The sequence below is a fragment of the Fusarium flagelliforme genome (genome assembly GCF_020744385.1).
Source record: "Fusarium flagelliforme strain FIESC 12 MPI-CAGE-AA-0113 chromosome Unknown B0J16scaffold_5, whole genome shotgun sequence".
NCBI classification, from domain to species: domain Eukaryota; kingdom Fungi; phylum Ascomycota; class Sordariomycetes; order Hypocreales; family Nectriaceae; genus Fusarium; species Fusarium flagelliforme.
The window spans coordinates 3,641,620-3,656,572 of NW_025763507.1; the positions used below are offsets into that span (position 1 = coordinate 3,641,620).

The following is a 14,953-nucleotide window of genomic DNA, read 5'->3' on the forward strand; positions in this document are numbered from 1 at the left end:
GTGACTCAACTGACAGGCGGTGAGGTCGAGGGCATGACCACTAACTAACCCCGCTACTCGTTCACATGCAAATATTCCCCCACAAAAAAGTAACATAAAAACCGAACGTCATGAGAATTCATACACTCTTCATTCTTCATTACATCTTCTCTTTGAAACAGTCAAGATGTTTGAGTTTAATACCGATACTGCGGTAAAATGAAAGACCCTTCGTGGTGTCTTCCATCTTTGGACAGACCATTCTATTATCATTAGTCTCTCCCAAGCACCTTCCGGCCAGGATCTCCCTAAGAATGTTAAGAAACGGAACCGTCACCTAGCCTTTCTCAACCATGAGATAGATGCAGGACACATGTCGCTAAGCCGGACTTCGGATGATCGCAGAAACACCAGGCGTTAACAACGGAACATTGGTCACTAAGACATACACACGCTGTACCATACCACCGAGATGTGGTCTATGGATAAGGTTATGCCGAATTCCTCTATGGAATTTACGATATACCGGTTGTGGGATTCTTACACCTTCAAACTCCAGCATAGATCCATTTAAGCGTCTTTAAGTCTTTATATACGGAACCAGGTCCAATACGATAGTCGAACTAAAATCTCCTATCCCTCGTCCTTCCTCCCTCAACACAACACCCTTGTCACGTTTCTTCCAAGCCCGATTGCCTCCTGTCCCGGACTGTTTCACACCATTCGTGCTACCACCTTCGAAGTCCACGATATACATAATTACTTGGCCCGTCTACGATAACCCTTTGAATATCAATTCCGACAACTCCTACTATGTAATGAGCTACGAAGCGAAGGATGTCCAGCAGGCACATGTACATACTAGTAGGTATACACATCGCTTGTTTACCAGCAGCTACTAACATGGATTCAAGACAGCAGTTCGACTCGACGACACCCGACAGTCTCGACGACGATGAACGAATGAGGAGGAAATGGAACTGGAATTACCGGATCGCCGAACGACCGAGAATTGCGAGTAATCGGATCGAACGACGACATGAACAGAGGAAAGCGACGGAAACGAACCGAATCGAATTTCAGATACCGATGATCGAGTACGACGAGACGATGGAAGGTAACGAGCGAGGATGGAGAAGGGTCACGACTTGACACTATACGAGCAATATCGACGACTCAACCGATTTCACGTATCGAGCACGACGACTTGTCCAAACTTACCGATCATATACCGCCATTCGTTCGACGACACCCGATATGAAATATCATACCTCGATGCAACGACTATGAATGGGATGACCGATGATGCTGGGCACGGACTGATGTGGATGGAATACATGGCGACTGGAAGGGGGGTTGGGATGGAGAACATACGGTTCGATACAGTTATAAAAGAATAAAAGGGACTCTGTTGGCTATCAGGATAAGCCTTCCTTAAGGGATTTACACTTTATTTTAACTATCATGACTCCTTTGCCCACACAGGACCTTTTTCTGGCCAGCCAAAACTTTATGTTGGGGCAGGGCAGCAAAAGGTTCTGTGTAGGCCGAGGAGTCCTGATGCTTCAAGGACAGTGTCAATTCGTTGAGGAAGCTGATCCTGATGGAGGACTCTGTTGACATTGAAAAACCTTCATTTGCCATATATGTGCGCCATGTGAAACCAATTCTAGTTCTTCAACGGTGGGAAACCTCGTAAAGCCTCCCACTCCGTCTCCGTCATCCCAAACTCAATCAAGTCATGCCATCCACGATTCTGCCAGATCGTTCCCCTTCTCCTGCCCTCGGGTACAAATCCCATGCTCTCGTATAAATGAATGGCTCTTGGATTAAATGAAGCCGTCGTGATACCAATAGTATGCAGCCCAGCATGCTTAAAACCCCAGTCCAGCATCCAATTGATAGCCTCTCTTCCATACCCTTTTCCTTGGTGCTCCTTTAAGATTGAAATGCCGATTTCAGCATTGCGATGGTGCATTACTGATTGTGAGATGCCACCCCAGCCTATACACATTATTCCGATAATTTCCCACGCGTCGATGGACTCATGACGATGAAAGACGGCGACGCCTAGGAGGGAGTCGCAGACGGATCGGAGATATGCGTCGCGCTCAATTTCACCCTTGGGTTGAAGGACGGTAGGTGCGGCGAGGGCCTGGATGACGGGATCCTCAAGGATTCTCAAGGCGACCTCTTGGAGTTGTTCGTCTGATTTGTCGGCTTTGACGAATTGCAGTCGCTTAGTCTCAAAGGCGTTGACGATACCCTCTGTAGTGTAATCCATGGTGACCGTCCGATGAAGAGGTTGAATTGGCCAATGTTTTCAATGAGTGCTAGGTAGGTTCAACTGAGATCGGGCGACGATTATATTTGTATTTCGCGCGTCATATTTGGGCTGACTGGAATTTCATGATCTGAGATCTCACGCTATTCTCAGCTTGGATGCCGGATGAGTCATGCCGACGATTCACTTGGCACAACATAATAATCAAATGCAACACAACCAAATATCAGGTCTCGGGAGATGAGATGGATTTCGAATTAACAATATCTGTTCCAGAGCAGGTATATAAGTACAAGAAGTGTTAGACTTTACCCAATATTCCCTCGGCGGTCTTCAACTTGGCGCAAACAGCAAGACAACCCCCAAACAGACACATAACACCACTAAACACCGAAACCTCAAAGAACCCTCCATATCGATCGACAAGGGCACCGTTGACTGGTGGCCCGATCAGAGCAGCGAAAGAACTAATAGCCAGACCCGTGCCCATGTAAGCTCCACTATCGCGGGGATCCTTGACCACGAGGCCAAAGGCTGCGGAAGCGCCAGAGATAATGGTTCCTGAAGTGAAGCCAAAAGCGGCTGCGTATACCACTAATGCTGCTGTGGTTTTCGTCTCGTTCATGCAGAGGATGACGACGCCGGTGCAAAGTCCACCGATAGAGTAAATGTTCAGTCGACCGTACTTGTCTGCGAGTATCCCGGGTATGACGCGACCAAAAGTTGATGCAGCGTTGGTGATTGCGAGAAAATAAGACGCCAGGGTAGGATTGACACCGCGAGAAACGGCGTATGAAGGGATAAAGAACAATGGTGCGAACATGCCAATGAAGAGAAAGAACAGCGAAGTGATAATAAGCAGGAACAAGGGATCCTTGAAAGCATCAAGTCGAACGAAGGAACTCTCTCTACTTGGTAATCGAGGCCGGACAGCGATACAAGAAAATGACATAAGAGGAATCATGACGAAGCCCATGATCCGGATTGACCAGCCAAAGCCAAGAGAAGAGTCGTTCAACATCTTGGATAAGGCAATTGGGAAGACAATTCCGCCGATGGATGAGCCTGAGACAGCTAGCCCAAAAGCAGCAGCTTTCTTCTTGTCGAAATACTGCGAGAGTGCTGCGAAGGCGGGGATTTGGAGGAAAGCCATGGCACTGCCCATCAAGACACCTTGAGCGAGCATGAAGTGCCAGTACTTTGTGCAGAGGCTGGTCATCATAGTTGCGAAGACATACATAACAGCAGCTGGTCGAATAACCTATGAGCATATTAGCACTGCTTCCTTAGTAATGTTTGAAGAACTTACCCAAGAACCGTAACGATCAAACAAAGGCCCACTGAGAGCTCCAGCAGCAAATTGGATAAAAGTTGAAACCGATCCAATCCATGCAACAGCATCCGCGGAATGTCCTTGAAGTTGGTGAGTCATGTAGTATTCTTGCATGACACCGAAGGAATTGGCGAAGCCGAGACATGAGAAGAAGATGCAGGCTGCACCAGCAGCGACGAGCCAGGCTTGCAAACCGCCATCGGGTGCAGTAGAGACGTCTTCGGGTTTTTCGTTGGAGATCAATGAAGGTTTGGGGTCTGAAAGGAAGTCGCTGGGTGCTTCGAGGTTTTGTTGAGGGGAGTGCTTGGATGACATGGTGCGAAAACGTTTGATTTTAAAAACGTAGAGGAGTATAAAAAGGGTTCAGGCTTGTGATTAAATCTTAGTTGAACGATGTAAATGGAGCCCAGAGCAGTCGTGATATCGATTACTTTATATGTTCATCGGTATCCAAATCAATAAATCCTTTCCTCTTACACAACGTCAGGATATTGAGCATTGGCCAATCAGAAAGAGCTGGAATCGGGCATCAGTCGGAGTTAAGACACGGGTTCGGTATACGGTAGGCCATGGCTGCTTCTAGCGCAGATCTCACATTGGCTAACTTACCAATTTCCCGCTCTCGTTCTTCCTTCAACAACATTATTTCAACAACATTTATCATGGAGCCAATTCGTCGTCGTAGAAGACCAGCTGTGTAAACTATTCCATCCACAATTTCGTTCATTACTTCATCGTGCTGACTATTCGCAGTGCCTGCACGTTGTGTCGCAAACGCAAAATGCGCTGTAATCGGGAATCTCCGTGCAGCAATTGCAAGCGCTCACGACACGGTGAATGTGTCTATGACAATCCCCTTCCAACACCTAATCCAAGTCGCAATACCCACCGGACCTTGGCACCTGATGTTTGCGGTGCACTGAATACAGCATCGCTACCAACGCCTGAAGATCAATCCAGCACTGGCCGCTCAGCTACCGTCGCTAGTTTTTCGTCACCAGTGTCAACGACGCCGCATTCTGATCTTCCAGAACTTGAAGCATTGAAGAATAAGGTTAAGTTGTTGGAAGATCAGTTGGCGAAATCCGCTCCTGCATCTTCACGTACGCAAGTTTCTACGCCTGCGTCAAATTTGGAGACGACTTCTACGCAGTTGGCTGGAACTTTTCATGTTCATGCACAAAGTCAGTTTGGGGGTGCGATGGTGATACCGCGAGCTATTTCTCATAAGACGAGATTATTTGGACAAAGTCACTTTGTGACTGGGTTGCCCTTTGTAAGTATCTGCCATCGATGAATTGTTTGCAGTAGGTCTGACTGGTACAGCTCAGGGACATCATGGAGGTTATCGACGAGCACACTGACGAGACATCGGATCTTATCACTGGATATCAAAAGTGCAAAGCTATGGGGAAGCGCATTAAGAAGCTTCGGGTGCCGGTATGGCCGACGCCAGTTACTACCCATTTAGTGTCAAGAGTTATTTCAGACAGTCTTGTGGACTGTTACTTCGGCACGATAGAGAAGCTGCACCGCGTTTTACACATACCGGCATTTCAAAAACAGTATGATGCGCTGTGGACATCTGACGGCGAACCAGATCGTGAATTTCTGGTTCAGATACGACTAGTCCATGCTTTAGGCGCAACAACATACGACGACAATTTCTCTCTACGAGCGTCAGCTACCCAATGGATATACGAGGCTCAAACTTGGATCTCGGAGCCAGAGTTCAAATCAAGACTAGGCATCCAGTTTCTACAGACGAATATTCTTCTTCTTCTAGCGAGAGAGATAGTAGCCGTTGGAGGCGAGACATTGTGGATAGGATGTGGTGCGCTCCTCAGAATAGCTATGTCAATGGGTTTACATCGGGATCCAACGCATCTTCCACAAACTCCGACTTTTGTTTGTGAGATGCGGAGAAGAATCTGGAATACTATACTGGAGCTTTGCTTGCAGTCGAGTATGAGTTCTGGAGGACCGCCCATGATATCGGTGGAGGACTTTGATACTGAGCCGCCAGGAAACTTTGACGACGACCAAATCATGAGCGAGACGCCGACATCCAGACCCGATGGCGTTTTTACACAAACTTCCACTGCTAGGGCCTTGCGAAAGACTTATCCCTCTCGTCTCAATATCGCAAAGTTACTTAACGACCTTCGACATGGAGATTCATATCAAGAGACATTAAGGCTAGACGCGGAACTCAAAGCATCATACAAAGAAGCGATCCAGAATTTACAAAACTCCAGAAATACCGGTAACTCACCGACAGACTTTGATCTTTCTGCCATGGACTTTATCATACGTCGCTATCTCAGCGCCCTCCACTTCCCCTTCTTCGGACTGTCACTAAAAGAACCAAGCTACGCCTTCTCACGCAAAATGGCTATCGAAACAGCTTTTAGAATGTGGTCCATTGGTCGCAACAACAACAGCCCTTTCGCACGTTTCGTAACCTGCAGCACTGGCTTCTTCCGTACCGCTACTTGGCTAGCCAGCATAATGCTCCTCCTCGATCTTCGCAACCAAGTCCAAGAAGACGACACACTCTCACCAACCCCTCTCCAACCGGATGTTTTCAACATGATGCAAGATTCTAGACCGTGGACTTTGAAGTGCGTTGAGGCTGGTGAGACGAATATCAAGGGGTATTTGATTACATGCTTGTTGGTGGCGCAAATTAAGGGTACTATGAATCGTTTGTCAAAGGAGGAGATGGCGCAGGGTATGATACGTGCGGGTGAAGAGGCTACGAGGGAGGCTTTGGGGGCTTTTGAAGCTTCTGTTGTGCTGTTGGAGCCAGATGGTGGGGAATTTCAGGCTCCGCCGCTTGATTTTGGAGAGGATTGGGATTTAATGGTAAGTGGCCCTTCTTCCAATGTAATGTTCAAGTACTAACGTCTTATAGCTTACTGATGGATTTCTTAATGGCGGGGCGGGTGATCCTATGTCATGGATTTTTTAAGATTAAAAATGGACAAATGGGTAAGATGACGCCAACACGAACTTATACAAGCTTCTGTACTGAATGGACGTCCTGCTTGAAAGACTCAAACAATAATTCCAAATTATCTACTCTTAGGAGAGATAGCTCGTCTAGATAGTTCAAGTTACTGACAGTTATCTCATGACGTACAGCCGCACAAAGCAGTAGCATGCACCCGCAACGACACAATAGTCTTATGCGTCTCCGTCCACGTCTTTCCATCGTGTTCATACTCGGTTTCTTGATCAACAACGTCTCCAAGCTGCTCAAACACTTCCTCCCAGTACCTCTTAGGTTTGAAATCTCCTTGAGTCAGGGCAAAAGCGTACATCGTCTGTAACAACTTGGGAGCTAGCTGATCAAATTTTGAAGTGCGATCAATCCATCCTTCATCCAGATTCCGGTCTGCAACCACTTCCAAACTATGCCCAGCCCAGTTCCCAGACCAGATGGGCCAGCAGGCACTGTATGGCGATTGGAATAAGGTACCGCGCCACGTTCCGTACCTAGCCTGGTTGGTGGCGCCGATGAAGTCTTCGAGATTTTCCCAATCCAATATTTGTTGGTGACCGTTGCCGCGCCAGCAGATTAGCCAGTATAGAAGAGTATCCAACGTAAGCCAACTATGTTGAATATGGGCCAGAGTGGTTGTGTTGATAGCTTCCATACGAATGAACTCGTTTTTTGTCAGATTACGGAGCAGCCATTTACTTCCTTGTTCGATGCCAAAGGTAGGAAAGGACGCTTTAATACTATCGTGCAAGCCCGCAGGGATATCAGCGTTGGCGATATACTTGGTGAATGATTGCATGTATGCGTCATCGTAGGGCAAAGGGGTCTGGTCGAACTCTAGTACTGCTTTGTTAAATGCGGCAGTCGTTCGAGTCACCATCCGTCTGGCATCACGTATTTCCTGCGGCGTTTCCTCTGGGATCAAGTCTGGGTACTTATCGTACACAAATTCCGGTAGGACCTTCAGATGCGAGCCCACGTACATGATTGGCGTGCCAGCCAAAGAATATGTCTTCTTCCATTCGGTGTATCCATTCTTCGCCCTTTGGATAGCATGCATCCAGAGAGCTTGAGAGCATAGACTGAAAGCGATGAAATCATCAGGATTGAGAAGCCTGAATATGGCGGCCAGTAGTTCAGCCGGGAGTTGCTCGATGCCAGTTTGACCTCGCGGAGTCACCGTCGGCGCGTTCGTTTCAATGGAGATAGCATCCGGAGAGTTGCACAACAGCTTGAACGCGTCGAACTTTGTGTTCCAGATGCACAAGTGCGGAGGTGAAAACACCTTGTCGTGGTAACGTGGAATAGGCCTGTGTTGTCGTTTCTTTGGTGCCATGAGAGTCCACCATTCGAAGCCACTCAATGCTGATGGAGTCCATCCAGGCCAGTCTGAACAGACTTCCGCGAAGGTGTCGTCTTGTTGCATTTTTCAGATGATGGTATGTTGTTTGTTGTTTGTTGTTGGATTCAGACGAAGTGGGGTAAACTGATGAATGTCTACATCAACGAATCAGAGAGTTGTATAGGTAAGTGTCACGGTAACCAATCAATTCCAGTCGTATGCTAAGTACATATGTACTACGGTGCTGAGAGAGCCTTGCTAAAGACTTGTTATATATGTGATATTCTTCTAGGTATGAAGGTTACTCTGTCCATAAAATAAAATGCCTTATCCTTCAAGCTCTACATTATCAATATAAACGTAATTACCACCTGGTGCACACAGCGTGCTGACAATGACTTTGATAGGCTCATCATCCGCAAGTGCATCCTCCGTTATTGTGAAGTCTCCCGAGATGTGTCTCCACCCAGCTGCAAGCTCAGCAGAAGCAAACTCAGACACATACCGTCCAAAAGTCTCCTGACGCCTGTCAGTGTCTACCACGATTCTAATACCACCCGGACAGCCAATTAGAGATGAGGTTGTCGCATATATAGAGAGCTTGTAGGGTGTATTTGCGCGAAGGAGCGACTTGTCGAGAGTTTGTGTAACTCCGACCTCGCCGCCATATGTTGATGTCATGGCGTATGAGTAAGTGCCTTCGTAGTGTGGGTTGCTGGTGAGGAAAGTGTGAGCATTGCTGCCGTAGTAGTCCCAGTGGTTGGTTGAGTCTTCGAAGCCTCCGTTTTGGATGAGGTCAGTTTTGACGGGTATTTCGACTGATGTTGTGGTGGGAATTGATTCCGTGGTTGATGAAATGGCCTCGGTCGAGGTGATTGTAGTCTCAGTAGTAATCTCAGTTGTAGTTCCAGTTGTAACTGTGCTAGCCTCTGCAGTCGTAGCTTCAGTGGTGTCCTCAGTCGTAGCGGTAGTAGCCTCTCCAGTCGTAATTTCAGTACTGGCTGTAGTAGCAGATACAGTAGAGGTTTCAGATGTAGGTTGAGTCGAAATTTCAGTGGTATCCTCCGTCGTAGCTTCAGTAGTAGTTCCAGTCGTGGCTACAGCAGTGGTTACAGTGGTATCTTCAGTTGTAGCTTTACTCGTCGCCTCAGTCGTAGTTGTGGTAGGCTCTGCAGTCGTAGATTCAGTAGATGCTTCGGTGGTATCCGCAATGGTAGCCTCAGTCGTAGCAGTGGTAGTCTCTGCAGTCGTGAAAAATACATCCGTCGACGATGTGAGTGCGCCGGTAGTGTAGGAACTTGTCTCGCTGACCACGAAAGAGGTGGCTTCAGTGCTGGAAGTAAAGACTTCGATTGTCGCAGTGGATGGTTCTCCAATAGATGTTGTGGTTGAAATTGTTGGAGCGACGGCTTCGGTTATGGCTGTGTCGGCCGTGGAAAGACTTTCTGCTGGGGCTGTTTCGGTCGATATACTCTCATTCTCTTTTGTAGAAGTGTTTACTGTGTAAAAAGTTTTAAGGGAGGTGCTGTCGATGGTTTGAATGGTGGTGTCGACAGAAACGGTGCTGGCCAGCCCTGTTTCGAATGAAGGTACGCTCGTTATGGTGAGCACAGATTGGGAAACAGATTTGATAGGCTTGCATGGACTTGCAACAGAGCTATGAATAGTGGACAGGCCCACCAACAAAGCGAACCACGTCTGTGATGCCATTTGAAAAGAATGGCTCGCAAGTTAGCGCAAAACAAGTGACAAAAAACAAAAGAGTGAGGAAACAGAACTGAGACTTAAAAGTCTGGTATATGGGGCTTCTGGAAATATTCTTTCGTGCCGGAACATTTTAAATTGCTTGGTGTCTAATGCTCGTTTAAGAAGCAGATTTTCAATAGTCTTGCTCGAGTTTTCGATAGTCTGTATACTAAAAACCCACATCTGGTAAGGCGCGCGGCTTAGTCTCAGCTGCCAAGTCACAAAGCTCCATTTGATAAGGGGAAACCCATGTTGAAAAATGCCGAGGTCTTTGGCTTTTCGAGAACTTGATTGGGGTGATAGCCCATCTGACAGCAGGGTAGGGTGGGCAGACTTGAGCTATACTGATCGAGTTTCTGTTGCGCCAAGGACGTACCACTTTTCAGCCTCATCAGCTTTACAATTAACCAATTATATGAATCTTCCGGTTAAGAACTATTTATACGTTCATCCAGACTTCCTGGCCCTCATTATCATAGAGTAATGTGGAATGTCCAAGATGGATACAGTCCGAAGATCTTCAAACCCCGCAGCCACATACAGAGGTCGCCCTGCCTCAGTAGCAACCAAATAACAGTCCTTTCCTTCCTCAGAAGCTTTGTCAAGACCCCATTGCAAAAGCATCTTGCCTATTCCTCGTCGCTGATTGCCGGGGGCCACTCCGATATAATCAAGATCTTCCAAAGTTAGCATTGCCCACGTAAAGAAAGAGTTAGGGAACGAACGCCAAACACCAGCAATCCCTTTCTCGCCAAAGGTATCAACAGCATCTTGATTCACAGTCCTCTTCATCTCCTCAAAAGCCTCTTTGTCAAGCGCCGCGCACTCTATCGGCTTGCTAGGACCAGAGTCTTCCCCATCAGCGGGAGGGGCGTCCCATAGTGCGAAACCAACAATACGATCTTTAGGATCCTTATCATCGACAGCTACTACAAGGTGCGATTCTGACGATGCTAGACTGGATGCTTTACGTGCTGCGCGCCAATCGTAGGCTGCTTCGCCGTCGGGTATGTCTTTCGGTTGAAGGTGGGGAGGGAATAAGCGGCGGGAGAGAGCGTCTGTTGATGGGTGGAAAGCGGATGTTGCAATGCGAGCGATGGCGGGGAGATCTTGCTCGCTCGCTTTCGTTAATTGGATCGGCATTTTGAAGTCAATTGGGTTCAATGAGGCAGAAAGTCACGATAAGGGATGAGTACTATTCGCAGCCAAAAAAGCTTCCATGACAGTGAGGCATATTGTGGCGCCCATCTGTTGTTGAGTAACCGAGTTAGCGCGGTGCTTGTGGGTATTTCCCCGCTAAGCCACTAGCAGAAGCAGACCAGGACAGCTGATATAAGAAGTCAAGCCTGACTTTGTATGCAAGGTTGTAACACAGAACATGCCATTGTCAAGCGCATTATCCCATTTCGTAGAGCGATGGTAAACTACAGGTCACTGCAATGTTTATTGGTGTTCAAAAAGCTCTTCATTCAAGTCAAAGCTACAAATATTTAAGTAAACTTGCCCTTGGTCAGCTTACCCTGAATCCAAGCATGGACAAGGCCAGCAATCTGAAGGTTGTTCTTCTCGACGTGCAAAAAGTGACCGTTACCCTTGATATACCAGTCAGCAAGCTTAATCCACTCGGGCTTGCCGCCAGCTTGCTTCAGGAAATCAATAACGCAGTGATCGTAGGTGACGTGGACGGAAGCCTCGCCGGTCAAAAGCAAGTAAGGAACCTTGTTAATCTGGGGAAGCGTGCGGGCAGGCTCAACTTGGAGGTAGCAGTTACGGTGGGCGAGGGTCTCGTTTCCAACTGACTCATGCTCGAGTTCTGTATCTCGTTAGTTATGTCTCGCAGATAGTTAAGAATTGTTAGACTTACCAGATGGGTCGCTGACAGGAGGATCGTAAGTAACGGGTGTGTTGGTCAAGCCCCAAGGGGAACCGGCGAAACCACCAAGTCCCTCAGCATAGGACCAGAAAGGTGAAGTAGCAGCCTCAAGGTTGATGCTGCCGGCGATATACTCGGGACAATCGTTAGACAGCAGAAGAGGGTTTCTGCTACCGAGCGAGTGAGAGACAAGGAAAGCCTTCTCTCCAAGCATAGAAAGCATCTCACATCCAGCGTTTCGGAGAGCATTCTCCTGACCGACAAAGTTGGTGGTGAGAGGAATGAGAGACTTCTTGAACTGATCGTAAACAGGGTCGCCGTCAGCGCCCGTGCCGGGCCACTGCGTGTGAAGCTTGGCCTGAGGGTAAGTATCGTAGTTCTCAGGCGAAGTAAAGAACTTCATCACAGTCTCGGAAGCGGAGCCAGAGGACATGGGGTAGCTGGAAATAGCATTCTCGGAACTTCGGCCAACGGCGTTGTTGTCGACCAGGTAAATGACATAGCCCTTCTTGACAAAGTAGCTAGCCCATCCTTCACGACCGTCGGGGGTGTTGAGCCAGGTGCTTCCGGCAAGACCGCCACCATGGAAAAAAACGAGAGGGTTCTTCTGGGTCACTCTTGTCGCAGGGGTGAGCTTCTCGACGTAAACTTGGTCAACGGTGATGTTGCCTGAGGCGGCCTTGACGGAGTGACCGCCAACATAGAAGAAATCGCGCTTGTAAGGAACCTCAGCAGAGGCGCACTTCATGCTAATGGCATTAACGCCAGTGCAATCCGTGGCATCAGGAGTAGGCGAAGCCCAAGTACCGATTCCGAAGAAAAAGTAAAAGTTGGGTAGAAAGCGAACCATGATGAGCGATATTAATTAGACGGATGTAGATAAAAGAGTGGCTGCCAGGGACAAATTTCCTGGGCTGGAATATGAAAGAGCGGCTGGTCGTAGAAAATGACGATTTCTCGATGCACAATAATAAAAACTCCACGGGGATTCTAACGTTTATACTGATGGCCGGGGTTTCGCGCTCGTAAATGGGTTCGGGTGGATTGGGGCTTAGCCAGATTATCGCCGTGGAGAATAGTAGGGGATCCCAGAAAGGGGATGCTTGGCAGTTGGTTCGAGGAAAAATTGACAGGACTAGCAGGGACCAGTAATGGAGAACTAAGTAAAGGTATTACTTGTTCGGATGAGTGTTCGTCTCCATTGTTCCGGTAAATTGGGTATAACCATTAATTGCTTATTATATGCATATATAATAGTGAGTGCAGTCATATTAAGCCTCACTTGACAGCTGAGAATTTCGGTCATGTCGAATTTTCGCATGATGAAAAAGTATGGACCATCCAACAAATCTCCGACAGCCGTCAACCGTAGGTTCGTGGCAGTGGATGGCAAGACGGTTATACCCCAAGAACAGTTAGAACAGACCCGGAACTACGGAGAAATTCTTGCGTCGTCGGTTTACGGCTTGGCGATGAGAGTTTTTACTGTCTTAACGGAGATCAAGCCAAATAACTGGGACTGTCTAGGGTTTGCGATTGGTTGACATATCACCGATGGATCGTTATGCAAGGGGTTGGCGGAGCCTTGTGGGACGAACTCAGACCACTTTAAGATCCATGGTCTTATTATAAGGCTGCTATAGTGGATACTCTTCACTCTTGATTGGTGTTTGTTACGGAGGATTAATATTGAAGTTTGGACCAGCGACATGCTGTTGTGATCAGTCGTATGTGTATCGAAAGTATGTTCTTCAAGAAGATGTAATATAAACAAAAGAAACGCTCAAATCCAAGGATTCTCAACCTTGACTATCTCGCATGAAAGCCCCTCGACGTACTCTCCTGATCGTACGTAAGTTGCACCTCATCCGTCCTCAAAATCCCCATCTCCATACCCTTGTCCTTACCCATAATATTCTCAATCGACTCCGAATCCTCCACCGAAGCTCTGCGAATCGTAGTCGTGTTCCTCGTATCATGTTCCAAATCAGTCCACCCCTGCGTTCGAGATCGCGAGTGAGACCCCGAAGCTCCAATCTTTGTCTTTAGCGAGCTCCAGGTGCCCATGATGGCGGCGTCCAGCACCGGAAGCGATGCCGCTAGCGTGCCGAATGTGAGATCCATTACCGTCCAGCGCAGTGCGGATGTGAATTGCCAGCAGGAGTCGTTGGTGATTGTTATCATTGTTTGTTGGAGGAGGCCGCCTAGGACTGTCGTGCCGCCGACGAGCCAGATGAAGAAGAGGCGGGCTTTCTTGGATTTGTTGATCTTGACGTACCAAAGAATAACGATTGGTGCGAGGAGAAGAACGATGTTCTGGGTTGTTAGCCTGGTTCTTATTAAGTGGAATTAGGAATTTACCTGTGCAACGTGCATGCTGCTAAGGAACTTGTTCTGGAAGATCGAATCCACACAAACTGGCGCTTCCTCCAGGGAACCAGCATACTTCTTGTTCCACATCGAGCCGAACGGTCTGCATGAGAAGAGCATCCCTATGAAGGGTCAGTAGTGTACAGTTTTTAGACGAATATATGACGTACAGAAGATAGCAAGAAGGATGTAGATAATGAGTGTGCCCAAGAAGAAGTCTGCAAATAGCCTCCATCCCTTGGATGCTCGGTCGGCAAGACGACGCACAAACAAGGTGATCGACACCTTGATAAGGCCGACAGCAACGTAAAATATGATCTTGCAAACCGTCAAGTAATACATGTAAAGGTTATATTGTTCGTAGGTGCTTTCGTATGTGTGTTTGCCTGCGCCGGTCTGGCATAACATCGCGATAACAAGAATCGGGTAAATCGTCGCCAAAGACTAGGACTGTCAGCTTCACAACCACCCTCTACCCAAAGAAAACTTACAGCAGCGCAAATAATAGCCCAGTCATCAAGACCAAACTGTGTTCTCGCGCCCTTGAGTCGAATCATAATCCTCGCTACAGTCGGTACGACGATCGCCAGAATCACGATGATCATCCCCGCTAGGATCGAAGGCACTTTCGTCTCATCGGGTGGATTCTCGGGTCGTTGGATAGAAAAGAAGAGGCCTTGACTGACGTTTGCATTGGCCATGCCATACATGCGCAGTACGCCTCTCACGATACGTTCATCATCTTCCGTGGCCGGCGGCGAGCCCACGAATGCTGACTGGGACATGTTGAATGTAGTAGTATAACGATCAAACATCAAACAAGAGAAGCAAAAAAGAACCATTCAGGAAACCAGCCACAATATATGATTAGTACCATTCTTTCCGCCACTCTGTCCTGGAACCCTGTCAGCCATCCTTCTGGAACTCTAGACCTGCATCGTTCGACTTTTCATGTGTCAAGATTTAACCCACGGATATGGATTCTCGTTTCAGAGTGAATCCGTCGGCTAGATTATGGG

The 14,953-nt window shown here is 47.8% G+C and overlaps 6 protein-coding genes across 6 annotated transcripts; 1 reads left to right on the top strand and 5 right to left on the bottom strand.

Moving 5' to 3' along the window:
• Positions 1 to 1,602: 1,602 nt before the first annotated feature.
• On the bottom strand, positions 1,603 to 3,911 carry B0J16DRAFT_307832 (major facilitator superfamily domain-containing protein; the record flags this gene model as incomplete). Its single annotated transcript, XM_046124849.1, has 3 exons — positions 1,603 to 2,247; positions 2,624 to 3,524; positions 3,573 to 3,911. The coding sequence occupies 3 exons, from the start codon at positions 3,909 to 3,911 to the stop codon at positions 1,649 to 1,651; spliced, it is 1,839 nt and encodes a 612-aa protein (XP_045981962.1). The 3' UTR covers positions 1,603 to 1,648.
• Positions 3,912 to 4,250: 339 nt separating this feature from the next.
• On the top strand, positions 4,251 to 6,650 carry B0J16DRAFT_165015 (uncharacterized protein). The gene is made up of 4 exons (XM_046122295.1): positions 4,251 to 4,293; positions 4,350 to 4,872; positions 4,923 to 6,464; positions 6,514 to 6,650. The coding sequence occupies exons 1-4, from the start codon at positions 4,259 to 4,261 to the stop codon at positions 6,568 to 6,570; spliced, it is 2,157 nt and encodes a 718-aa protein (XP_045981963.1). The 5' UTR covers positions 4,251 to 4,258; the 3' UTR covers positions 6,571 to 6,650.
• Positions 6,651 to 8,061, bottom strand: B0J16DRAFT_165016 (uncharacterized protein). The gene has a single exon (XM_046122296.1). It carries the CDS (start codon positions 8,027 to 8,029, stop codon positions 6,731 to 6,733), a length of 1,299 nt encoding a protein of 432 aa, XP_045981964.1. The 5' UTR covers positions 8,030 to 8,061; the 3' UTR covers positions 6,651 to 6,730.
• A 70-nt stretch (positions 8,062 to 8,131) lies between these two features.
• Positions 8,132 to 10,933, bottom strand: B0J16DRAFT_416582 (uncharacterized protein). The gene is made up of 3 exons (XM_046133605.1): positions 10,417 to 10,933; positions 10,233 to 10,368; positions 8,132 to 9,539 (listed from the first exon to the last, which is right to left on the bottom strand). The coding sequence occupies exons 1-3, from the start codon at positions 10,832 to 10,834 to the stop codon at positions 8,273 to 8,275; spliced, it is 1,821 nt and encodes a 606-aa protein (XP_045981965.1). The 5' UTR covers positions 10,835 to 10,933; the 3' UTR covers positions 8,132 to 8,272.
• A 205-nt stretch (positions 10,934 to 11,138) lies between these two features.
• On the bottom strand, positions 11,139 to 12,504 carry B0J16DRAFT_290128 (Alpha/Beta hydrolase protein). The gene is made up of 2 exons (XM_046124235.1): positions 11,556 to 12,504; positions 11,139 to 11,504 (listed from the first exon to the last, which is right to left on the bottom strand). Exons 1-2 carry the CDS (start codon positions 12,412 to 12,414, stop codon positions 11,182 to 11,184), a joined length of 1,182 nt encoding a protein of 393 aa, XP_045981966.1. The 5' UTR covers positions 12,415 to 12,504; the 3' UTR covers positions 11,139 to 11,181.
• Positions 12,505 to 13,373: 869 nt separating this feature from the next.
• B0J16DRAFT_290130 (uncharacterized protein) lies at positions 13,374 to 14,719 on the bottom strand (the record flags this gene model as incomplete). The annotated part of the gene is made up of 4 exons (XM_046124236.1): positions 13,374 to 13,880; positions 13,926 to 14,056; positions 14,105 to 14,378; positions 14,426 to 14,719. The coding sequence occupies 4 exons, from the start codon at positions 14,717 to 14,719 to the stop codon at positions 13,374 to 13,376; spliced, it is 1,206 nt and encodes a 401-aa protein (XP_045981967.1).
• Between the last annotated feature and the right edge of the window lie 234 nt (positions 14,720 to 14,953).